The 23,013-nt window shown below is 48.0% G+C and overlaps 7 protein-coding genes across 7 annotated transcripts; 2 read left to right on the top strand and 5 right to left on the bottom strand.

Annotated features, from left to right (window-relative positions):
- Positions 1 to 1,044: 1,044 nt before the first annotated feature.
- GGS25DRAFT_45839 (uncharacterized protein) lies at positions 1,045 to 3,868 on the bottom strand. The gene has a single exon (XM_049258913.1). It carries the CDS (start codon positions 3,630 to 3,632, stop codon positions 1,242 to 1,244), a length of 2,391 nt encoding a protein of 796 aa, XP_049121700.1. The 5' UTR covers positions 3,633 to 3,868; the 3' UTR covers positions 1,045 to 1,241.
- Positions 3,869 to 8,042: 4,174 nt separating this feature from the next.
- GGS25DRAFT_45804 (Nuf2 family protein) lies at positions 8,043 to 9,768 on the top strand. The gene is made up of 2 exons (XM_049258911.1): positions 8,043 to 9,480; positions 9,549 to 9,768. Exons 1-2 carry the CDS (start codon positions 8,209 to 8,211, stop codon positions 9,660 to 9,662), a joined length of 1,386 nt encoding a protein of 461 aa, XP_049121699.1. The 5' UTR covers positions 8,043 to 8,208; the 3' UTR covers positions 9,663 to 9,768.
- GGS25DRAFT_45801 (uncharacterized protein) lies at positions 9,508 to 10,979 on the bottom strand. Its single transcript, XM_049258910.1, has one exon. The coding sequence runs from the start codon at positions 10,745 to 10,747 to the stop codon at positions 9,875 to 9,877; it is 873 nt and encodes a 290-aa protein (XP_049121698.1). The 5' UTR covers positions 10,748 to 10,979; the 3' UTR covers positions 9,508 to 9,874.
- A 905-nt stretch (positions 10,980 to 11,884) lies between these two features.
- GGS25DRAFT_471367 (ARM repeat-containing protein) lies at positions 11,885 to 15,157 on the top strand. Its single transcript, XM_049259345.1, has 4 exons — positions 11,885 to 12,109; positions 12,211 to 12,353; positions 12,423 to 15,041; positions 15,106 to 15,157. The coding sequence occupies exons 1-3, from the start codon at positions 12,070 to 12,072 to the stop codon at positions 14,607 to 14,609; spliced, it is 2,370 nt and encodes a 789-aa protein (XP_049121697.1). The 5' UTR covers positions 11,885 to 12,069; the 3' UTR covers positions 14,610 to 15,041; positions 15,106 to 15,157.
- GGS25DRAFT_471365 (RTA1-domain-containing protein) lies at positions 15,031 to 17,167 on the bottom strand. The gene is made up of 4 exons (XM_049259344.1): positions 16,866 to 17,167; positions 16,216 to 16,744; positions 15,471 to 16,047; positions 15,031 to 15,371 (listed from the first exon to the last, which is right to left on the bottom strand). The coding sequence occupies exons 2-4, from the start codon at positions 16,454 to 16,456 to the stop codon at positions 15,155 to 15,157; spliced, it is 1,035 nt and encodes a 344-aa protein (XP_049121696.1). The 5' UTR covers positions 16,457 to 16,744; positions 16,866 to 17,167; the 3' UTR covers positions 15,031 to 15,154.
- A 372-nt stretch (positions 17,168 to 17,539) lies between these two features.
- On the bottom strand, positions 17,540 to 19,425 carry GGS25DRAFT_471359 (putative 3-hydroxyisobutyrate dehydrogenase G6G8.5). Its single transcript, XM_049259343.1, has 3 exons — positions 18,855 to 19,425; positions 18,623 to 18,796; positions 17,540 to 18,419 (listed from the first exon to the last, which is right to left on the bottom strand). The coding sequence occupies exons 1-3, from the start codon at positions 18,972 to 18,974 to the stop codon at positions 17,700 to 17,702; spliced, it is 1,014 nt and encodes a 337-aa protein (XP_049121695.1). The 5' UTR covers positions 18,975 to 19,425; the 3' UTR covers positions 17,540 to 17,699.
- A 448-nt stretch (positions 19,426 to 19,873) lies between these two features.
- Positions 19,874 to 22,490, bottom strand: GGS25DRAFT_471357 (DNA-binding domain of Mlu1-box binding protein MBP1). Its single transcript, XM_049259342.1, has 4 exons — positions 22,022 to 22,490; positions 21,687 to 21,880; positions 20,457 to 21,630; positions 19,874 to 20,398 (listed from the first exon to the last, which is right to left on the bottom strand). Exons 2-4 carry the CDS (start codon positions 21,748 to 21,750, stop codon positions 20,365 to 20,367), a joined length of 1,272 nt encoding a protein of 423 aa, XP_049121694.1. The 5' UTR covers positions 21,751 to 21,880; positions 22,022 to 22,490; the 3' UTR covers positions 19,874 to 20,364.
- Positions 22,491 to 23,013: the final 523 nt, after the last annotated feature.

Genomic DNA, 23,013 nt, shown 5'->3' with positions numbered 1-23,013 from the left:
ACTCTTACAATTTTAAGGAAAATAAAAACAAGATCTTCTTTTCCTTTCGCTCGCCATCTTCTACAAACACTACATATGTATACACCATACATTTATATTGATACAACATGACCAACCTAGACTCCTTTGTAACACGCGAGGTAAGGGGGGTATAAGTCAACCTCGTACTTCCAAAGACCTCTAGCTTTATTTTTTAAAACCCTCCAAAAAAATTTCCCCATCCCCGAACACCTACGAACACCTAGTTCGCCTGCCCTAGCTTGCCTACCAAAAACTTGCATGAGCTCGCCCAGCCATGTCTACCTTGAATCCAAAAACTGCAAGACTCAATGTCAAGGTTAGATAAATGGATAATATATCGTGGGCTCACACGTGAAGGTGATTTTTTTTTAAATAAAAAAAGCCCATGTGTCCTCATTGGAAAAAGGTCTTCGGATCTACTCCAGGGCTGCTCTTAACTAGCATGGAAGTACCTCCACCCACAACTATCCTGCCCAAGTGTCGAAGAGACAATTCGCGCTATGAAAATCCAGGTCGGTCAGTGTAAAGAAGACATCTCATGCATCAATACAAACACCTCTCTGCAAGCCCATATGAACCTCTGTGTCGCACACAGTATGAGTGGTATCACAAGTAAGAAACCCCACGAAGAAAAACAAAAACAAAAACATAAAACCTGTGGTATCGCAATATATCGAATAGGAAAACACCGTATTTTATCCCTCTTCCACATATTCAGAAGATATGAAGCGAATAGTATTCTAGATGTAGATGATATCCTCACATGCTCGTGGAAGGATGCATGCGTGACATCTGAAAAGAAGTTGAGATTGGCCGGGTATGAATAGCGAGGCCAGGAGAGTATTGGGTGGTGATTTGATGACTTGGTTGATGAATGATGATGTATGGATTTTTGAAATGAGGCCAGGAGACATTTCGAATGGATTTTTTTCTTTTTACCGATTTTTTGTCTTGTTCTTTTGGGTGTGCTTTATGTGTTGATAAAATATGAAATGTTATAATGAATGAATAAGGTCGGTAAGAGTGAGAAAAGAAGGAAATATCAAAGGAAGGTATACCGTCAGGCCAGGATGACCTATTGGCGTGTTCAAATAATGAAGGAAAATAAAAGGAATGTGAGTTTATGTCTCCTGGTTCAAATCACATACCCATCCGGTGCGGAAAGCTTTCCGCACCAGGCATTATATAGACCAACAGGTCTCATTCGTCGCACATAATCATCATGTGCCGCGGTCCATCATACTCCTCCTATTCTCCCCAGATGCACGAGGCGAGATTTCAAGCAACTTAGCACTACCAGCACTGAAGTTTCGAACATGGCTCTTGTCGAGGCTGATACTAGTAGCCCTCTGCGGTTGGACCGGACTGTGGCCATCCTCTTCTTCGTCGTCGCTATATTTCTCGAAATATTTCTCGTCATCAAAAGACTGGAGGACGCCCTCTCGACTACGCATAGTGTCTCTGTGATGCATGACAGTAGGGGTATGGCCTACGTTGCCCCACTTAGCTTCATGTTCATCATCATGCTCCTCTTCTTCCTCGTCACTGCTCGGCCGGGCCTCACCGGTGGACTTCGGGTGTGAGTGAGTAGGAACGACGCTATTCATATATTCATCTTCGGCAATGTTGTCATTGTCAGAAGCATGGTCTTCGGACTCTCGAGGGAAGGCCGGTTGGGCGTATTGTTGAAGAGAATTTCGTATTGAAGCTCGCTTCCTACTTATGCGACCAGAGAGCCAAGATGCTTCCGAATCGATAGAGGCGAGGGACATGGACTGCGGCGCCGGCGAAGGCTGCACCTCGTCTCGGTGCCATGAAATAGGAGTAGCCCGCATCGCTTCATGCGAGCGGTGACCCGAAGTTGGGGTATCGTAACGCATCTGGACATCATCATCAGGAATAACCGGTAGAGGTTCCACGGGCAAGGAATCAGCTTCAGGGGATGCTACACGAGAATCGGGCGGGGAGAGCGGTAGTTCAGGGAGGTCTTCCCGGAAGCGAGACATAGTTCTTTTGGGCACGCCAGAGCTTATTTTTCGCGGGACGTAGTTCGCGTGGGCGGGCGGCGGACCAGCCAGCATCGAGTCTCGAGAAGTATTCGAGAAAGACGACGGGCCAGAACTACGTCTATTCTTACCCCATCTGAAGAAAGATCTCCAGGGCCTTGAGGATCCACTGTCTGACGTCCTGCCACCGGATTCTGCGTACTCTGGCTTAGTAAATGCCGGCGAAGGTGAATCAAGGTAAACTCTCGCATGACTGGGCTCCTTCGGTGACTTCGAGCGCGACTGCCCTGGACGCATGAAACTTAGAATCCTCGTGCTTGAGGAGCGCGATGGTGTCTTTTCTTGAGCCGGTTCCGCTACGTGTTCAGGGGCTTTAGCCGGCGTGGATGGCTCGAGTGGAATGCTGTCTGTACGATGAAATTCTTCCAGGGGTTTCGGAGAATCGTCGCGGTTTTCTAGTTCCGCTTGTGACCCTCTTTGTCTCCGAGCCGAGTCATTTGAACTCCTTCTCCTTGAAGAAGTAATAACCACTGAGGCTGGATCGTTCGCTTCGTTCACCATTTCACGACCTAAAACTCCCCTCTCTAGATTTTGAGGTGGCGGGGTACCACTTTTGATAGCCTCAGCTTCTTCTGCTCGTTGCTTCTCAGCTTGCCTGGTGAGGCGCCTCTCCACCTTCTCACGCTCTCTCTCTCTCTTTCTTTCCCGTCTCCGCTGATCTCTTTCCATCAATTCCCTTAAATCGGACGCACCTAAGTCGTCCGCTAACTCATCAATTCTCTTGTGAGCTCTCAGTGTAGCTTCGGGAATTGAGCCTCTGTCAGCTAGCTTTCGTTTAGTCGACTGGGATCTTGTTAAACCAGGGCTGACTCCCGGCCCATAAACAGGGCTCGTGGCAAATCGTAAGGTAGGCCGCGGAGCAAGTGCGTCTAGCGCAGAAACCTTCCAAGACAGTTGCTCTGAATCCGACGACATGCCTGAACGAATGGACCCGGGTAGGGGTAACGAAACGTCAGAAGAGGGTTCGTCCCAACTTCCAGCCAGACCCGTACGGATTCGCTTGCTGTCCTTCTTCATAGGACGGCCGGTTGTCCAGATATCGGTAGCAGGACGGACTGGCATGAACTGACTCATGGCCTTGATCTCGGCCTCCCGGTCATGATCCTCCTTTCGTCGTTTGCTGGATTTTTTTCGCGGTAGTGGTTGTCCTCTCCGCTTATTTCTAGAATTTTCGTGATGCAAGGTTGGTACCCTAGTCACGAAATTATCACTGGATCCTAACGGAACTCCCTGGTTTCTATAGGCCTCAACCGAACCAGGAGGCATTGAGGCAACTGGGCCCTTCTTGCCTTTGGCAACACGCAAGGAGTCCTGGCGTCCCGGCGAAAAGCTGTAAGTACGGGGACGCCGTTGCAATTTATTTGGGCCATCTCGTTTTTCCTTTAAGGGCCTAGGAATGGGTGTGGCAGCAGCAGGTTCGGTCTGGCTCCGGGAAGGAGGTTGGTATGAACGGCCTCGCCCCTGGGTGTCCGTACCAGAGTCATCGACGGCGGGAGTTCGAGATCGCCTGCGCGAACCCTTGCGGCGAAAAGGCCACAAGGCCATCGTTTCGGCTAATCAATGCCGGTTGGTGAGGCTATATCGCGGTGCGCAGATGCGGGTTTTTCTCGATGATGCTGGGTAGTGATGTCTGCGGGATGATTATCGCCATGGGCGCGGATTAAGTCGAATAATGCATATAATCAGTGCAAGTTGTGGGAGTGAAATGGTAAACAGTGGCCACGATTATTCGCAAGTTAATTCGTGTCTCGCTCGAATTGATAGGATCTTGATGATGTCGTCGTACCGCAGTAATCGGGGCGTTATGGGAGTTATGGCACGCAGACTAGATTGAAGTGTCTCTCTATTCCACAAGAAAGACCAATTAGAGATTACTCTCAGATGGCGAGGTTGTTGGTTCGACGCGAACTGCTTCGATACGTTTCCAGCGCAGGCATGAGGATAAGAATATGGATCGTGTTGGAATGCTGCGCGGAGGGTATAAAAGGGTTTACATTGGGTTCCAGAGGTGCCAGAATCTGTAAAATCTGGGCAAGTGATTCGAGGTGATTCAAGTGGTATGTAAAAAAGGGAGACGGGTGGACAGGTGGGTGGGTAGGCGGGCAGATGAGTAGATGGGGTACACTTTTCAGGTATTACCTACTAATAGTAGGAGGTTGCTAAGGAAAAAAGAGACAAAACGATAAAACTGTGGCGGTCGGCAGTGGGGAATATGAACGAGAACATATGAACTTAGCAGCTAAACTAACCTTAAAACACTGGCTGGGAGCGACAATCGACTGACTGGGAACTGACTTGACCTGATTGACTTTGACTCTTAAGGTTCACTAACGGGAAGGGTAAAAGAAAAGAAAAAATGGGGCGAAAGACAGACAGACATGGGAAGGAGGGCCTTCGTTGGGCAACTCATCCAGTCCCAGTCTGGTGCATCAAGAGGTGATGTGGGTATGTACGTACATATGTACCCATGTACAAACCTTGAAGCCTGTATCATGAAAAATGTACCTACGTACCTCATGTAGGTCCTATTTTCAGTCGGTGTGTGTGGCAGGGAAATGGCAATTTAAATGGATTTTTGCGAAATGAAGTCACACACAAGGTGATCCCTTGACCTAATCCAGGAAGTTAACAGGCTGACAGGTGCTGTAGACAATCATTTTTAATGGGTCCACTTACCAATGTACAATACTACGAGGGCTCAAAAAAGGTGGACTTGTAGATTTTTGAACCATACAGCGATGTATCCAGGTATCAGGTACCTCGTAAGATGAGAAAACTCCGCTTGATTGCCTTTCTTTTGATGTTCTCTACATTGCAATGCTACTAGTGCATGTACATGCCACTTTATATGTAGATATGTATTTCCGAACGGCGAAGCATTCAATGTTCAATGTTACATACATACTAGGTATGTACATATCATTCAATGTTGATAGTGGTACCTACATAGGGTACATACCAATATTGATGTACCTAGTAGTTATCTTCGTCCAAATCCCATCTCATTACATATGCACATATTTGCATAGTATGTAAGGTGTTGAATATCTATGTCCATACATGTATGTAAGTTGCCCTGGTCGAGAACATTCAACGAAGACACATACATACATACATAGTACGCATGTGGGTTGATGAAGGATGACACCTGATGGTAGGGATGGATGTGGGTACATATAAGAAAAACCTTGCTTTGCCATGCTAGAACTGTAGGTACATACACTACTAGGTAGGCACTTTATGCCGTATGTAGTTGGGGGCTTCAAGGGGCTTCGAGGTAGCCTGTAGGAATCGTGATCAATGAAACAACCTTAAGCATTTAGCCTTGGAAACAATTGACAGCTACGTAGGGATTGTCTATTACATGCCTTAGTATAGCACGGGGTCGACGACGTCAACAATAACTACGGCCATAGTCTTAACCACAGACATCTGGACTACTGGCATATATGTACTCGAATATAGTCTAAGCGTGAACCATACATAGCGTAGCGTCTGCGGCACTTGCGAAGAAAGCCGACCCATGTCCAGCCTAGCCTAGATATCTTCTAGGCACTTACATAGTAGTAGCCTAGCTTGAGACCCATCAGCCAGTGATGTCAGGTCAGGTACGAGAAGAAGAAGGGGAAAAGCACTTGAAAAGCACAAGGTACAACACATGACACATGATTTCTGCAAACCCTTGTCCGTGTATACCACACAATCAGGTCGTAAATATCACGAATTGAGTGACTTTAATAGTAAATATGGTGGGATCCTCTCTTTTCGCTTTTCGTGTGCCCTCTGATTGCTTTCTCGTTTAATGTTTTAAGTAATACCTGGTAATCTCCATTATATCTGGCGCCTATCGTGAACAGCCAGCACAGACCACAATAGCGTCAATTCCTCATGCTGTCCGAGCTTTCAACTGGGTACTACGGAAGCCCTAAGATGGCGGGCGCCAGATCGCCTAGCGGGATGGGTGCCGCTTGGGCAGTGGGCACGCCCAACCAAGTTCCAAGGTAGGTATGATTAACAATATTTGAACCCTGAATGGGGGGTAACGCTAGAAAGTTTGGTACGGTACCTTGAACAACAACGAGAGAATACTACTATGTAGTCTACTACATGTAGGTATTCGGTTGATGTACCGTGGCAGGTGGGTAAATGGAACGTCGAATTGCTGCTTCTACATGTATGTATGTTTTCCGTATCTGTATCTGAGCAGGTCGAAAATATCGGGTGCAAGGATTAGTCTTGATAATAATACACACTCGCTATACATCCACCTGTGAATGCTAGTTACATGTAGACGCCCATCGCATCACCCGATGCTGCTGCAAACAAAGCGTGTTACTCGGAATATGGCAGATGTTACCTGACCCGGGCATACGAAATTCCAACTTCCAAGAGGTTCGTATTAAACATCTTGAGTAAAAACTTCTCAAGACGAGTTGCGCAGTAGAAACCCTCATGACTGCCATGTTGTATCTAAAATCTCGATTTCAGTAGTATTTCAATGTTTCCAGGTCCCGCAAGCACGCATCCTGCCCTGTCGCAATCCGGTAGGCACCGTTAGACAGCTTGTGCATCACAGGCTGGGAGCAGCATAGCTTCGGGTAGACAAGCTCAAAAATGGAAATGATAGACACGCTGTGCTTTAAAGGGTCGGCCGTAGGGCCGTCTTGCCCTCTCCTTTGATTGTGAATAGGGAGGAGCGGTATAGGAGTTAAAAAGGAAAGAGAAGAAAGAAGAAAAAAAGCGCAACATGCAACTCGATATTGGCGATAGTCTGTTCGGCTCTCATTGGGAATCTGGATCTATGCTTCCTGCATGATGCGGGGATAAATGGTGGTAACTCAAGCATATTAGTAGTGATGCCTCTCAGGACTGACACGTAGAAGTTGACACACGTTCTCCCCTGCGCCCAAATGCAAGAGAACGGTTCCTGGGAAGCTTAATGGCCGATCGACCCCAAACGTGCATCCAGATAAGGCCCTATTTGGAAGTTGTTGGTGATATCGGTCTAACTAAGTAGGAGACAAAGTACCATCTATTGTGGCTTGGCTTGTCCCTCATGCTGCGAAGGGCTATTAAGATAATTGGACAAGGGGACTTTTTTCAATGCTACCGGCTGCTATAATGGCAGTGCTATTAGCTGTTGTTGACTGTTAGTTTCCTTTATTCACAACAGAACTAGTTAGCATAACCCAGCTTGCGTTGTAGTTAAGGATGTTTCAGATTGACCTTGTCCTGGTATTCTAGAGTATTGTAACGATATTCCAGGGAGTACGTATGTACATATAATTATAGGCAGTGTAGTTACTAGTTAATAGTTATTGTGCAACATTCAACTTCATATTACAAGTAGTTATATACAGCCTACCTAGTACCTAGGCGTTAGGCAGTTTTATTATTAGAAGAACAAAGATCGCTTAAGCTACCCTAGGTAACTTAGCCCATCAACATACGTAAGCCGGAAGGAGCTGTTGAGATTTCTGGTAGAAGATTCGGTGCCTGGGAGCCTGGGAGCCTAGAATAGATGATGAATTCGCCGTCGCCATCGCCACGCGGGATTTTCTCTCGGCCACGAGGTTTCATGTGTGGCTATTATTGGCAACAATGCATGGAGTAGGGATATGTACGTCTTCTACCCAACGTCTTCAACCTTGAACCCTTCAAATTTAATGTATTTTTTTTAGTTTCGGTTGATTTTTGAATTATGATTAATGCATACATGTAGGTACATCGACAAGTGCTACTATGTAGTTGTAATACATAGTACATAATCCGGTACCTAACATTCACTGTTGAAGTCCACATGCAGTACTTCAATGTTGTACATAGTCTACATACAAATACATATGTAGGGCCAATCATTGATTAGATTATGTGTGGCTGACCTAATCATCAAGGCCTGCAGCTAGTACATATGTACATAATTGTTAGTACATATATCCAGTTCAAAGTTGTTTACTCAGCCCCACCTAGCAACCATATCAAAACATCTAAACACATGTGCACTCCTCAATCTCAATTCAAGCCTTATCCATCTTAAAAATACAAAGTCGGAACGGATAACTGAAATACCATACTCCCATCTCGAATAAATATAACAACGCCAATACACAACATCGTGACCATGGCGTACAACCCGCGAATGTCGATAATACCGACATCGCAAACAACATCGCGCACGCGCAAAAAGGAGGAGGAAGCAGATGCCTTCATGCGACTACCAGACAAGGAGATAGTCGGTTGCATAACAGATATCGGCATACCCTTCAACGTCGCAGACCTGCAGAAGCCGAACCCTTTACAAGTGCAAATGATATTCGAATGGTTCGCCGAACTGCTACTAAATGCCACCCGCGAAACCGTCGAGCCTGCCATGCGCGCAGCCGCTGAGGAAGTCTGCGGCGAGTTCGCCGACGTCGTTCCCGCCGACACCCGCAACCTCCTGGGATTCTACGTGTCGCTGCGCAAGCTACTGCTCGAATGTGGTGTCACCGACTTCAACTTCAGTGATCTCTACAAGCCCACGCACCCGCGGCTTGTTAAAATATTTAGCTACCTGATCAACTTTGTCCGATTTCGCGAAAGCCAGACCAACGTCATCGATGAGCATTTTAACAAGGCCGAACAGACCAAAGCGCGGATCGAGACCCTCTACGGCGAGAACCAGGACATGGAGGCCAGGTTAGACGAGATGCGGCACAACCGCAAGGCTATGGAGGCCCAGGTACGCGAGAAGACAGAGCGGAATGAAGAACTGAAGAAGACGCTGCTAGAGCTACGACGTAACCAAGAGAAAGTCGCGATGCGATTAGAGGAAGCCAAAGCAAAGAAAGGGGAACTGGCGCAGAGACTCGAGCAAAAGACAACCGAGAAGATGATGCTCAGACAGGAAAGCGCCAAACTGCGCCCGTACACCCTACAAAGTCCACAAGCTTTACAAACGAGCTTGTCAGAGCTGAACAACACCCTGAACGCGGACAAGGCGCATATCGATTCCCTGGACAGACGAGCAAGAGCATTACAGACGTCAACAGATTCCTTCGGCGTCGTGTCCACGGACGTCGCGTCATGCATCAAGCTCCTCGACGAGATATCGACAGAACTAGCCAAAGAGGAGGAGGAAAACGCTCGAAACGCAAAGCAACGAGACGCTCTCTCAGAACGCGGTAACAACGTAAAAGAAGTGGAGAGAATGGAGGGCCTTTTGCAGAGGCAGCTGGGCAAATGGAACGAGCGCACGGAGAAGCTCCTCGAACACAGTCGAGAAAAGGACCGGGAGGCCAAGGAGAAGATGGAGGAGCTCCGGGCATTGCACAAGAAGCTTACCGAGGAGCGCGGTGCGAAGGGTACGGAGATAGAGAGAAGGCGAATTCGGATCGAGCAAACGGAGAAAAAGGTGCGTAACATTAATCACTCACTCAGACCGACCTACAATGAATGGACAGCTGCTAATAAAGATCACAGATGTTGGATCTTAAGGAGAACATTGAGAATGAGGTCCGCAACGCTTACGACGAGTACCTGAAGATGGAATCGCACATCAAACTGTACATTACAGAGATGGAGCAGGCTATCTAATTGTTACTCATCTCCTTTTCCTACCTATCTATTATCTGCGTAAGTGACGAGACCACGAAAGGATATGCTACGGCTGGCGTTAGGCGATCAGACATGGTCGACCAGGGGCTCTAAAAGACTGTACATAATGCGTTTTTACGACTATTAAGTATTTACGGTCAGTTGTTGTTTTTCGAGGATTTATAGAGATACCATGAGATAGCCCCATCAAGTTATAGTATTTTATTTCTATCATCATCATTACGAGGGACATCTTCCGCCTCATTTTGAGCAGCAAAACTCGCGTCCCACACCCCGTGCTGGAAGCGAAACCATCGCTTCATAACCCGCCCTACCTCCACCGTCCGGCCTATCCAGCCGCCCCCCTCGTCCCGAGAGTCGGGGCCGGGTCGACGGCCACCGCCGCTTAGAAACGGGACGGTCTCCTCCAGCAGGTCTTCGAATAGAGATAAAGAGTTTTTGCGCTTCCGGGGCTCGACAATGATCGCCTGCCAGGAGAGCCGGTGGCCGAGGTCTACGACGGCGGAGGCGGAGTTGCCGAGGCCCTGGGCGCTCCACTCGCTTGTGTCGCGGTGCAGCGATAAGAAGCCGTATAGGACTATGCGTGGCGTGTAAGTCGCACCACCACCAATAGCAGAGGAGTTGTGGTGGAGATCTGGTGGCGGAGCCGGTATATTAGTGTCGTCTGGCGAGAAGACGGAGAGGTAGGCGCGCAGATGGGTGACGGTGGGGACGTAGACGACGCGGATGTGCCGCGATGTGGCGACCTGGTATAGAGGGGAGGAAGCCAGAAAGCTGTGGTGTTTTTGCCTTTGCTTTACTCCTCCCAACTCTCGGTTGGTCTCTGGCGCAGCCGTAGATGGTGGAAGTTCCTCTATCCCATGTTGTTGCTGATCTGTAGAGGTTATGTCCGGACTGGGAGTGGGAGTTGTCTCATGGCATACGTCATCGATAAGCGATGCGAGAAACTCTTGACGGGAAGAGCATATGATCAGAGTAGTGGGATAGGCGTGGTGGTTTAATATGAAAGTCAGAAGCTCGGATGGTAATGCTGGGGAGAGAAATAGGAAGGGTGCTGAAGACATGCTATGGCTAAAGATGATAGATATAAACCTATACAAGCGTCAAGTATTAGGTAACTTCATAATACATAGCCATCCCCATATTGTCTGGGGATAGGAAGACTAGAAATTCAAGATATGAAGCATCCTATGATAATTATTCTCGTGACCTTGTCCCATGTGACTTGAAAGTTGAATGTGGATATGAGCTTCACGGGCTTTTTTATATCAGGGGAACCTTGAAGTTAACAGTACATACTACATAGTATAAAAAGGCACCCCACTAATTTTAAATAGCCCGACTTGTTATAGGCAGCGGACAAGCCCCGCTAGAAAGTCAAATATCCCCATCCCCCCAACCCTTGGAACTTTGAACCTTAAAAGGGCCTATGTATTAGATGGTGGCAGGTACGCCAGAGAGGAAAGTGCGAAGCACTGTGGTCATGTATTTAAGAACATTTCAGTAGCAAGGTCTGATCCTTAGATCTTATCCTTTTAATATACAGGTCCACCCACATTTATCTGGTGCCCCCACACCGGAAGAGCTGTGGTGATAGCCTCATTTTTGGTTTTTGGTTTTTTTTGATAATTGGGACCTTTATTGTTTTCAAAGTTGTTTTGATCCTTTTATTGATTGAAACGTTATTGTTGATTGAAAGCTCTGTTCTGAAAGTCAACGTTTATTCAAAAAGTCGTTTGTTCCAAAAGCCGTTTATTCAAAAGTCGTTTAATCAAAAAGTCCACAGTCAGTTTATTCAAATCAAAAAGTCTAAAAACCGTTTATTCAATTCAAAAAGCCCACAGTTTACTAGCCATTATGGCTCATTTTGTTACCTCCCATATGGGATGCACTACACCTTATTTATCCGATTAACCCCTTACTCTAAAAGACCACACTTCTGGCACCTTGTCGCTGTTCCAATACAGCGTCACCTATCTCTGATACTCATTGAATGGCTGTGTGGTTCGGGAACGTCTATATCAGAGCTTGTTGGCGCTGTTGAAACGAAGCCTGGAGGTGCCTGGGACAGGCACTATTGTCCCCCCCCAGTAGATGGTGGCAGGTACGCCAGAGAGGAAAGTGCGAAGCACTGTGGTCATGTATTTAAGAACATTTCAGTAGCAAGGTCTGATCCTTAGATCTTATCCTTTTAATATACAGGTCCACCCACATTTATCTGTATTGTACAATACTACTAGTAGTACTAGGAACATTAAATCCTTCTAATGTGTAATGCATACCGCCGACGTCACGCACCTCATATATTTTATACCTCTCATACCTACACCGAACAAACAACCACCGCAACAGCTCACAAGCTGTCTGCGCGTTTCTACCTACGATAATGGAGTCTATATCTCGAATATCCAATCTACTTGAGAGCGGTAAGTCAACATCATATCATAATCCATACTTACCTACGTATGATGCACGCATACTTCCTTGCGTAGGTATACTGTTCCAGTGTACTAACTGATTCCTATAGCTCGGGAGCTTACCCTCGATGCTGCCCAAGCCGCCCGTAGCTCTCGTAGCACTACACGATCCCTTCCTACGGCACAGTTAAAGAAGCTCTTAGACAGCCGAAATGACCGCGACGTGCTCGACGGGCTACGGCGTGTCATGTCTGTATGCATATCACGCTTTCCCTGATCGACTACTGGCTTGCGCCCGACTGATCGACCCTACTTGATCCAGATGATGTACCGACAGCAAAAGACTCTACCCTTCTTTTCCTCTATCGTCAAAAACGTCGCATCGCCAAATATCGAGATCAAGAAGCTTGTGTATATATACCTTATTCACCATGCCGAACAAGAGCCCGACATGGCCCTGTTATCCATTAATACGATCCAGAAATCCCTATCCGATTCAAACCCCCAGGTCCGAGCCCTTGCCCTGCGAACCATGTCCGGTATTCGAGTCCCAGTTATCAGCCAAATCGTCTCGTTAGCCATCAAGAAGGGAGCGGTCGACATGTCTCCCCACGTGCGCAAGGCCGCTGCTCTCGCCATACCAAAATGCTATCGCCTCGAACCAAGTACTCTCCCTCAGTTGTTAGAATACCTGGCGACGCTCCTAGGCGATAAGCAATACTTCGTCGCAGGCGCTGCCGTCAGCGCTTATATGGAAATATGTCCTAACAGAGTCGATATGATTCACAAGCATTACAGGGGTCTCATTAAAAAGATAGTGGACATGGACGAATGGAGCCAGCTTGCTATGCTAAGGATGATGTCTATTTATGCGCGGAAATGTTTCCCAAGGCGGACAAGGAACGCTAAGACGAAGGATAAGTCAGCCGACCTTCAAGACTTTTACAGCGAAGGCGCATCAGTTTCTGTGCCAGAAGGAGAACAGGTGGTCTTCCTCGATCCCGATCTGGTCCTGTTACTCGTTGGGATTCAACCACTGCTACAGAGCAGGAATTCTGGTGTTGTAGTGGCCGTGGCGCGCTGCTATGCGGATCTTGGCACGCCAGAATACACCAAGGCCGCCGTTGGACCACTGGTCGCTCTACTACGTGGAGCGCAGGACATCCAGCAGCTCGCGCTATACAATATAGTGTCTGTCTGTCTGGCACACCCAGAGTCATTCGTCCAATACGCCTCACACTTTCTTGTTCACGCTACTGATACAGCTCCAGTATGGGAGCTAAAGCTTGAAGTGCTTGCACTGATCTTCCCCCACAGCCCCGTACAGACCAAGAGTCTCATCCTCAATGAGCTTGAGCATTTCTCACGTGGAACAAACAAGGCTCTGGTTCGTGAAGCGGTACGGGCAATCGGCCGTTGTGCGCAGGCAGATCCGGCAACCGCGCCACGGTGTATGCGGCTACTCTTAAGTCAAATTACAAGTCTTGATGGTACGCTTGCGGCCGAGTCTTTGACTGTAATCCGACACCTCATCCAACAAGATCCTCGATCACATGTGAGTACTGTGGTACGTTTAGCGAAAAATCTCGATTCCGCAACAGACCCTCAAGCTCGCGCGACCATCATTTGGCTTGTTGGTGAATTCGCGGGCTTGAATGGCGAGGACAACATCGCGGCAGACGTGCTTCGCATACTTCTAAAGGAGTTTGCGGAGGAATCCGAGGTTGCCAAGCGACAGATCGTCCTCCTCGCCGCGAAAGTGTACCTACATCATATCAACAGCGTCGCCGAAGCACAGAAAACAAGAGACGTGGAGAACGAAGAACCCCTCCCGAATCCAGAAGACCACCCCATAGCCCGATTATGGAATTACGTCCTGCTGCTCGCCCGCTACGATACATCGTATGAGCTGCGGGACCGCACGCGCTTGTACAAGGCCCTCCTGAATGTGCCACAGCTGGCGACACTGATGCTGCTCGCGCCGAAGCCCGCGCCCCAGGCACCCAGCCCGTCTGAGACACGCAAGGGCCTCATGCTAGGTTCTTCCGCGCTGGTGCTTGCGGGTGGTGGCGGTGTGCACGGTCTCCGTGGGTACGACCCCCTACCCCCCTGGGTCGAGGAGGGCAAGGAGCCGGACCCGAAGCTTCGGCGCCAGGGTGGAGTAGGCGACGAGTACGGCGACGAGAAGAGGGCCGTTCCCGCATCGCAGATGCTAGGAGATCATGCGTCTAACCCACATGGCGGTACTAGAAGTAACGGGTTCGGGGCAGCAGCAGCAGGCGCTGCGGCGGGTACTGGGGCCAAGACTCTAGATGACTGGCTTGCGGAGGATGAGGAAGAAGAGGAGGATGACGACGACGATGATGATGAAGAGGAAGAACTTGAAGATGCTCGAGAGGAGATAGAAGAGAGCGAGGAAGAGGAGAGTGAGGAGGAGGAGGAAGAGGGAGAGAGCGAATACGAAACGGATGGGTCGAAAGCTGAGCTTGAGGGGTTCCTGAATGCCTAGGTCCTCTTTCATTGTTCGAACAACGACTTTACTTCGAATTCTTGGTTTGCATGGGTAGTAGGCGAGCGAGGATGAGGCAGGGTATGCAGAGATTAGAGAGTTTGAACTGCATTGGGACTGGCTGGCTGCATTGGGATGAGACGACTTCATATACATTACGGAGGTAGATGCCTACGATATAAAGGGGTTGTTAACGGTTAGAGTGCCAGCTGCTTACGGGGTTACTGACAGGTTGGTATTTGGCCGATGACAATGAGAAGCAATACAATTTCTCATAAATATCATACCTAGTAGATGCTTAGTATGTGCAAACTACATCTTAGCACTCAAATGATGTTAATGGCATTCGGTTACCGATGAAGTTACGTTAATTACAAGTTAAGTATGTCGAGATGAAACACCTACATCGACATGATATATATTTCTTGATAAGTAAATTATTTATTTTATATGTAGCTTCATGTGTATACGCTTCTAACAATAACGCTGACAATAGTGCCAATAAACAAATCTAAAAACCAGACCAAAACCATAGACGCAAGTCTTTACACGCTGGAGCCACCTCTCCCCTTCTCACCCTCGATCGTAGTTCTGGAGCTGCTGTTATTATGATTGCCGCCGTAGTTGCTATCACCGCCGTGGTTTTCGGTAGCGGTGAGACTCTTCTTCCCTCGGAACCTTTGCGCCTCGCGGGCTGCCATGGCGGGGAAGAGGAAGCCGGGCGGGAAGGCGGTTAGGAGGATGACGGGAATGACGATGCAGCTATGGTCAAAAGTTAGCTTTTGAAGGGTAAGACAGGGGGGGGGGGGAGGGGAGGAAGTGAAGGACAGGGAAAGGGGGGAAAGAAGGGAAGAAACTCACAAGCCCTCAAGCACAACGAACGACGGCTCGTCCTGCATGATCGGGTTCCCCCAGCCGCCCGCCATCTCCGCGATCCGGTATATACACCGTATCAGAATGCCCACGTACGCGCCCGCCACCGCGTAGCAGAACAAGCGGAACCGCGCATCCGTCCACACCGCCCTCGCCTCCTCCCCATCCCCGCCGGCACTTCCAATCCACGCCTTGACCCTGCGGAAATAATCGACCGCCATGGCGCCAAAAAGCGCCAGCACCACGCTCTGCAGCGCGATGCCCGCGATGATGACCCGGTCGCCGACTAGCAGCAGGTCCGGGTTGTCGTAGCCGGCGGACGCGGCGAGCCCGCCGCCGATGGCCTGGAGGACGAGGCAGGAGACGTCGGCGGGGACGAAGATGAGGGGGTAGAGGCGGGGGCGCAGGCGGGAGAGGGAGGGGTTGAGGGAGAGGGTGATGTGCTTCAGGGTCAGGTAGATGGCGATGCAGATGACGGTGGGGGCGAGGATGATGGCGCAGATCTGGGTCTGGAAGGCGGAGGCGTTCCAGGGGTTGCTGTGCAGGAGGACGCGGGCGATGTAGCCTGGAAAAAGGGGGGTGAGTTAGCACACACACACACACACACATATATATATATATAGTTGTGAATATCAAGGTGATTCCCTTTTTGAGAAAAGGAGAGCTGTTTCCGCTGGCCCTGTTCAAGATAGGAAGTAAATGATAGGGGAAAAGTGGAAAGATAGTAACACACCTGCAAACTCTAGAATACACCCCACAGTCAACATAGCCGAGTACCCCCAAGTCCGCTTCCAGATACCCGTCGTGACGAGGCCGATGATGCACAGGCCGAAGGCAGCGGCGAGGAACGCGTTTACGCCGAGGTTGGGGTAGTAGCCCAGCACGGTAGCCTCGACGGGGCAGAGGGGGCCGACTTCTGTGCAGGCTTTGAAGGAGACATGCTGTTGGCCTCCGGAGCCGGTGGTGTTCGACATCGTTGTCGAGGTGGTTCTGTGAACCCCCTTTCCTTTTTTACTTTTTTTTCCTTTTACTTTTCCTGTTTGTCCCTTTCGTCTATATATGATCTGTTTTTTTTTTCCTGTGACCTAGATTTCTCGTTGGAAGTGATAAAACGTAGTTATCGGTAGGTGTATCTCGCTGTATCGAAGAGCTTCGTAAAAATTCACTTTGAATCAGGAGTGTAAGCGCTTATATGCAGGATAGGCTATAATATGCGATGGGCTTGTACGACGCAACGGTCGAATAAAACGAGAACCGACTTGCTAGCAGATAAAATAAATATGAGAAGAAAAAAAAGAGTTATTACAACAATGGAATTATGTACCTAAATGAAGAGTTACACAAGACGAATAACGGGGAAGATCATCTAATATACCTACCTACCCAACCTAAGGAGCCTCACGCCTTTTTTTCGCCGCAAGATTCGAACTAGCATCTCGGGACCCGGCTGATCACAGCCACGAGTAGGTTACCAAAAGCGGTAATGACGAAGGCGAGGTACCTATCTACGAGACCTAGCTACCAGTACCTACTCGCCCGTCTCAAGCAGCAACCGAGCCGAACAAAGCAAACCCAGACCGGCTAACCGAACTGACAAGCGCCCTCTCTCCTACATAAATACAACCCCGCGCCCCCATGTATGTATGTGGGCTTGCTTCTAGAACGCCGGTTAGCTAGCCCCAGCTCGGTACGCGAACCGAGATAAAAAAGAAAAAGCATGATTCAGCTTTTTCTAAGCGAGCCAGCCCAAGTCAGCCAAGCCAAGGAATCGGGTGCCTTATCATCTAGGGAGATGTATATAGATTATCCCGTTGCTTGTTACATTACATTCGTTCGAATTCATGACTCCTACCCAATTAACTGGGAGAGGTAGATATATTTGCACTACCTACCTATTTAGGTATATACTATGCATACGTAGGTAGTTAAGCTGATTCGAGCAGCTCTGACTCGTCGATAATTGAAAAAAATACTAGGAAAACAAGCAAAAGTCCCAGTAGTTAGGTAAACTGGACCCCTATAATCCTAAAATGGGCGGAAGTGGCATCATCCGGGACGCTACGGTTCTAGCGCAGTTCTCCGGGCTCCCGCCATCCGGATCTTAGGGCCCGGAGCGAAGCACATGCCCTATATATGTATATGATGTATCTAGGTACCTGCATGCTTCACTGACTGGATCAGATAAGATCAGATTATACCGTTGACATTTACATAATATCATTCCTTACCGCCAAGAAATCTATAAATGACGGAAAAGTCTCGGCCTTTACAGGAATCTACTTGCTCTGCCTGCTCGTAAACCTCCCTCGCTCGATCTCCGAGTTCCAACTTCGCATCAGTTTCCTTTGCAGCTATGATGGCAAGTTTCAAGTCCTTTTTCATTAAGCTAATACCAAACCCGCCAGAATAGTCACGGCCAGCTGGTGCGGTCTCAACAACTCCTTTCACCGGGTTGTTGACTTCGCTAGGCCAGCATCTGCCCGTGCTGACGTTGATAATATTCGCCAATATCTTAGGATCAAGACCCCATCTGATGCCTAGGTTCATGGCTTCCGCAGTTGCGATGTTGTTAATGGCAAGCAAGTAGTTATTTGCCAACTTCGCGCTTAGTCCATTGCCTTGCGCACCGCAATGCAACACTCGCTTCCCCATGCGTAGCAGAATCGGCTCTAGCTTCGGTACCAGACTGTCAGGAGCACCCAACATGAAGGTCAACGAGCCTGCGGCAGCACCTACAACCCCGCCCGACATAGGAGCATCAACGAATTGGCCTTGATTTGCATCTGCAACCCACTTTGCAACCTCTCGGGACGACGATGGGTCGATCGTCGAGCAATCGATATACACCCTGTCTTTCTGGGGTAAATGTGGTGATAATATCTCTCCATATACGCTCTTGACGTGCGATGGCTCGGGTAAAACCGTAATTACTATATCCTAGAAAGGTTTGATCAGTGATCAAATTCCCAACTCGTTTGACTAACAGGATGGGAAAAGAATATAAACTCTTCAGAGGATTGGCTTTAAGTATAATAGTTAATCACGAGAAGACCGGCAAGCCGGTCCCAACTTAGATCATAGATAGAACAAAAATCATCATATGAGTAGGAATTGACATGTAGGAATAGTGAAGGACATACCGCTTGTTGCGTGGCATCATGTATGCCTCGTGCAATCTCAACAGCTGCACCGCCAGTTTGGGAAACCCGCATCTCCTCGGCTAAGCGTTTCGTCGCATCGTGATTGATGTCAAACAGCCTCAGAGTATCATTCGGCGGGAGCTTTGATTGTAGATTCTTGGCCATTTGGTACCCCTGAGTTCGCCTCAATTAGCTTGGTCGTCGTGATACACGTATGTTGTCCAAGACTTACCATCTGACCTAGGCCGATAAAGCCATAGCTCTCTGACCGCCTCGAAGTAGCTGAGAAAGCTCGTCTTGAACCTCTCAAGGAGCTCCGCGCAACTAAGGGTACCCTCATGATATAAAGCATGAAAGTTCCAACTGGTTGTGATCAAACAGTAACAAGAATGAGGAATGTTGCACGTTATACGTGTTGGAGAGTAGTTGAAAGTTAATTGGCGACTTTCTCCAAGCTCTCCAAAGCTCTACTCAAAAAGTCGCGGGGTACTGGCTTTATCCCGAGGACCACAAGAACCGGCCATTGCCGATGTTAAGCAGGAGCTCGAGCTCAATTCAACCCCAGTGAACCAGTGAACCAGTGGTCCAGTGACCTAAAGATCCAGCGATCTCAATAGATCCCTGGGGAATTAGGTAAGACAACACATTGCTGCGAGTTCAAGAAGGGAATGTAACCCTTCGTTGAGGTTTAAATTAAACCATGAGTAACTAGATGTTGTCTGAGCAATTCTCACACAGAGAATTTTTTGGGTTGTGTAGAGTAGGAAAAGTTTTGAAATTAGAAGAAGAGAAATGAAATGAGATAGTGAAAAGTTTTCGATCCACAAAGTGCAAAGCTTGGGCCACTATCCACATATGTACTAAACAGTACTCCGTATAGGTGCATAGCACCACTATTTGATCTTGAATCTAACCTACATCATTGCTGTGTAGAATGCATGTGTGCATATGTACTATATTGAACGTTGACGACAACTTCAATGTTATTACATATGTAGTAGTGATGCTCATAGACACAGATAAACATATATAGGTATCTCCCTAGGTTAGGTATTCATAGGTACACAGGTTATCTGAACAAAGACTTTCATTTCCTCTTTAAACCGAATCCTCCCCAGCAGAGCCTCACCAGGATCCTGGGATATAAATCACATTCTATCTACATGCATAGCAGGCCACATAATGTACTAACCTAGATAGCCTACTACATATGTAGGTGTCTAACACGACGACATATTAATACGCAAACGCCTCTTAATGGAACAAGGATTCTCTTAATTATTCCTAGTAATCAATCATGTTTCATGACAACAAGAGTGTAACCACATGACAGTGAGCGCATCGTTCGTCAGATATTCGAGTGGGTAGTAAAGTATTACGGGAATGCGGAAATGGGGTCAACGAGTGATTTCTCTTTTCATTACAAACCTTGGAACAACCAGGACAGTGTTGTCCTTCCTTCCCAGAGATTCGCCAACCGGAATGTATACATGAGCCGTTTCTTATAGCTTATAGCTTCGCGAAATCAGAATCAGAGCAGTTGTTTCTAATCAACTGCTGGGGGTATGTGCAAAAACGACAACAACAACAATAGAGCAACCGGGCTTTCAAAAGCCCGGTGAATACAAAACCCAACAGAACTACCCAAACTTCAATATGGTGCGAGTAGGGCGATGGGATGATGCTAGGTACTATGGTAAAAATTGGAAAGTCATAGAGAGAGGCGGATGGGCCATGCTAATCTAGAATACGCCCATAACGTACGGAATCAAAGCACTAATAAAAATAATGATTAGTTTGCGGAATCGTAAAAGTAGTACTAGCAGTGACTTACCCAACGGCGAGGGTGGCGCTAAGACCAACCAGTGCCCGATTTCTGACACGCTCTTTTCTCAACTGTACTTCTGTCTTGACTTTCTTGGATCTCGGCTCTTCCGGGCCTTCGGCTTCACTTCCTTCGTCTTCGTCTTCAGCGAGTTCGTCGGCCTTTCGCTTGCCCTTTGAACCAGAGCCAGATGATGCGGCAGTTTCGGCGGCGGCGATCCTTACCATCTCTTTCGCCTCTTCAACCATTCTGGCAGCCTCGTCTACACTGGGTTCTCCGCTTACCGGAAGTTCTACTTCTACCGCGGTCTGCGTTGTCTCGACGCCACCGTGGAACTCGACCTCCTGGCCGACCTTGATTTGCACTTTGGGTTCCTCCTCGGCGGGCGCGAATACGACTGCGGGCTCCTTCTCAATGGGTTTGATGGACACGTCTTCAGTAGCAGCAGTAGAAGCAGTCTCCTCGTCCGACTTGGTACCGTTTAAGGCAAGCTCAGCGCCCTTCGTGATAGGTTCGATCTCTTCTTGCACAGGCAGAATATCAGCAACGGTGGGTGGAGGCACTGAGAGTTTAGCAGACCGCTTCCGCGGAGACGCGATCGCTCGTTTCTTTGCAGGACTAGCTGAGCGGCGGCCTCGCGTACTACGAGGAAGTGAAGATGGAGTCGGTGGTGCAAGGACGGGCTGTGTTGGTAGACTGGCCTCAAATTTCGGCGGTGCCATGATCCTCTTGGGAGGGCTATCTGGTGGGTTCGTGATAGAGATGTCGGCTGGGTCCAAAAGGGCGCAGATCCAAGGAGTGATTTGGTATTCCTCTGCCAGGGCCAATGCTTGCTCAGGAGGGATCCAAACATTTCCAGCAGTCTCCTCGTGGCTCGTTGTAGGTAGCGACTTGATAAACTTGCGTTCTATTTCCTCTTCGGTTGCTTCAGCGTAAGGGAAAGTTGCCTTGAACATACCAGTCGCAGAGACGAATCCATCTTGGCTGCGACGCATGAGGAAATAAGAGTTGGGAGAAGACTTGAAGATGCCCGAATTAATCCCCTTCGGTAGAGGAGCTCGTAGGTGCGCATAATCGAAAACCCCCAGACTTGAAGGGTCGACATCGCCTGCAGTACCCGCCGCAACCATCTTCGCGGTCAATTGGGTCTGACCTAGACGTCGGCGCGAAACGAGCTCATGATCTGTAAAACAAGTAAGCGATGCAAGTCAAAAGTGACTGGATACAATTCATCAGTACATGGAGGAATATCATCAATCATCAGAGGATTGTGTTTGCTGGGAAGATGTCTTGCAAAAGCCATCTTGTGAGATTTCTTAGGCCAGTGACGCGACTGGATGAACGTTTGCGCTTAAGAGTGTTGGGTTGATTGACGAGGACAGACAATTAATATCGAGTAAGTGATGAGATTGAAAACGAGAATAAAATCGAGGCTAGTCGTTGGGTTAGCAGTTGTTTGCCATCGAGTCGCGCGAAGATAAAAATGCGTTGCGATACAATGTCGCGAGTCGTCATTAAAAGCGCGATCTTTGAAACACTCGTATGGGCGGGTCGCCAGAATGGATCTCACTCACGTTATGGGATTCGGCAGGAAGAGATTATTATTTGGTAGTAGGTACTAATGTATAAGAAAAGAGAGTCACACTGTGATGGGGAAACACCCAGGAGCTGATTGAAAAGAGAAAAAGAAAAAGAAAGCTTAGAAGCTTGGAATATTTTGTGTTGTTGGCGACTATGACCTAAAGGAATATGGTGGATGAAGTTGTAGCAACAAGACCCGGCGCAAAAATGTCGTCTCGAATCTGAGGCAGATTGACAGGAAAAAGGATTAAGAGGTTAGGATTAGAGAAGGAGGGTAGCGAAAAGAAGGGAGAAAAGCTGGGGAGGCCCGTTCGAGTTCGCGCTGCGACTCAAGAGTAGTCAGCACCTGGGAACATCCAGTGATTTTGTCTAGGACAGCAGTCGCGAAATAGGAATTAATGAATTACCACGTAAAGCTTAGCGGCTCCGCAAAGTTATAGGCATCGATCCAATAGGATACCCAGGTAGGTTAAAAGATGACAGGGAATATCATTGATTCAACGAAGTGCTCCAGGGCTCCTCCTTATGGTACTACCTTATTAATGTACATACATTTGTGCATACGAAGCTCGGACCAGGGTCCCAGGATCAATTTTCTCCAGTATCCGACAGTGCGATAGTGTACAGTCTATTTACTGGGTATGTACTGTAATTTAGTGTCAAGGCGGTCATAAATTCTCAGGAGTAAAAGTTGTGTACGAAGTACATACCTACAGTGCATACCTACATATGTACTCGGACTCCTAGACTCCTAGACTCCTAACCTACATAGTAAGCTCACTAGAATCTGCTATGAGTATGCAGGACATGTATCATTATGATTACAGCTCAAATTCAATTCCAATGTTTTGACTGTAATATAGTTATGTAGAGAGCAAACCTACCTATGTAGGTAACCTGGGCAATTTACAACTGATGTGTCTATGTAGTAGGTACTCAGACTCGTTAGATACATACATGTAGACATTCAAATACACATGGCATA

This window comes from Hypoxylon fragiforme, assembly GCF_022984875.1.
Source record: "Hypoxylon fragiforme strain CBS 206.31 chromosome Unknown GGS25scaffold_1, whole genome shotgun sequence".
In the NCBI taxonomy this organism is placed as follows: Eukaryota; Fungi; Ascomycota; class Sordariomycetes; order Xylariales; family Hypoxylaceae; genus Hypoxylon; species Hypoxylon fragiforme.
Note: the sequence above shows the minus strand (reverse complement) of the source record. Positions and strands in the feature narration are given on the sequence as shown.

What these genes read in the sequence shown, in the direction of transcription:
- GGS25DRAFT_45839 (XM_049258913.1), bottom strand. Translation starts at nt 3,632, where the DNA reads ATGGCCTTGTGGCCTTTTCGCCGCAAGGGTTCGCGCAGGCGATCTCGA.
- GGS25DRAFT_45804 (XM_049258911.1), top strand. Translation starts at nt 8,209, where the DNA reads ATGGCGTACAACCCGCGAATGTCGATAATACCGACATCGCAAACAACA. An exon ending in TCGAGCAAACGGAGAAAAAG is followed by an intron (nt 9,481 to 9,548) that starts GTGCGTAACATT and finishes TAAAGATCACAG; the next exon opens with ATGTTGGATCTTAAGGAGAA.
- GGS25DRAFT_45801 (XM_049258910.1), bottom strand. Translation starts at nt 10,747, where the DNA reads ATGTCTTCAGCACCCTTCCTATTTCTCTCCCCAGCATTACCATCCGAG.
- GGS25DRAFT_471367 (XM_049259345.1), top strand. Translation starts at nt 12,070, where the DNA reads ATGGAGTCTATATCTCGAATATCCAATCTACTTGAGAGCG. An exon ending in ATCCAATCTACTTGAGAGCG is followed by an intron (nt 12,110 to 12,210) that starts GTAAGTCAACAT and finishes TGATTCCTATAG; the next exon opens with CTCGGGAGCTTACCCTCGAT. An exon ending in GGCTACGGCGTGTCATGTCT is followed by an intron (nt 12,354 to 12,422) that starts GTATGCATATCA and finishes TACTTGATCCAG; the next exon opens with ATGATGTACCGACAGCAAAA.
- GGS25DRAFT_471365 (XM_049259344.1), bottom strand. Translation starts at nt 16,456, where the DNA reads ATGTCGAACACCACCGGCTCCGGAGGCCAACAGCATGTCTCCTTCAAA. An exon ending in GTGTATTCTAGAGTTTGCAG is followed by an intron (nt 16,048 to 16,215) that starts GTGTGTTACTAT and finishes CCCTTTTTCCAG; the next exon opens with GCTACATCGCCCGCGTCCTC. An exon ending in TTCGTTGTGCTTGAGGGCTT is followed by an intron (nt 15,372 to 15,470) that starts GTGAGTTTCTTC and finishes TTTTGACCATAG; the next exon opens with CTGCATCGTCATTCCCGTCA.
- GGS25DRAFT_471359 (XM_049259343.1), bottom strand. Translation starts at nt 18,974, where the DNA reads ATGCTTTATATCATGAGGGTACCCTTAGTTGCGCGGAGCTCCTTGAGA. An exon ending in TTATCGGCCTAGGTCAGATG is followed by an intron (nt 18,797 to 18,854) that starts GTAAGTCTTGGA and finishes AGGCGAACTCAG; the next exon opens with GGGTACCAAATGGCCAAGAA. An exon ending in ATGATGCCACGCAACAAGCG is followed by an intron (nt 18,420 to 18,622) that starts GTATGTCCTTCA and finishes AAACCTTTCTAG; the next exon opens with GATATAGTAATTACGGTTTT.
- GGS25DRAFT_471357 (XM_049259342.1), bottom strand. Translation starts at nt 21,750, where the DNA reads ATGGCTTTTGCAAGACATCTTCCCAGCAAACACAATCCTCTGATGATT. An exon ending in GATTGATGATATTCCTCCAT is followed by an intron (nt 21,631 to 21,686) that starts GTACTGATGAAT and finishes CTTGTTTTACAG; the next exon opens with ATCATGAGCTCGTTTCGCGC. An exon ending in AGCGCCACCCTCGCCGTTGG is followed by an intron (nt 20,399 to 20,456) that starts GTAAGTCACTGC and finishes TATTTTTATTAG; the next exon opens with TGCTTTGATTCCGTACGTTA.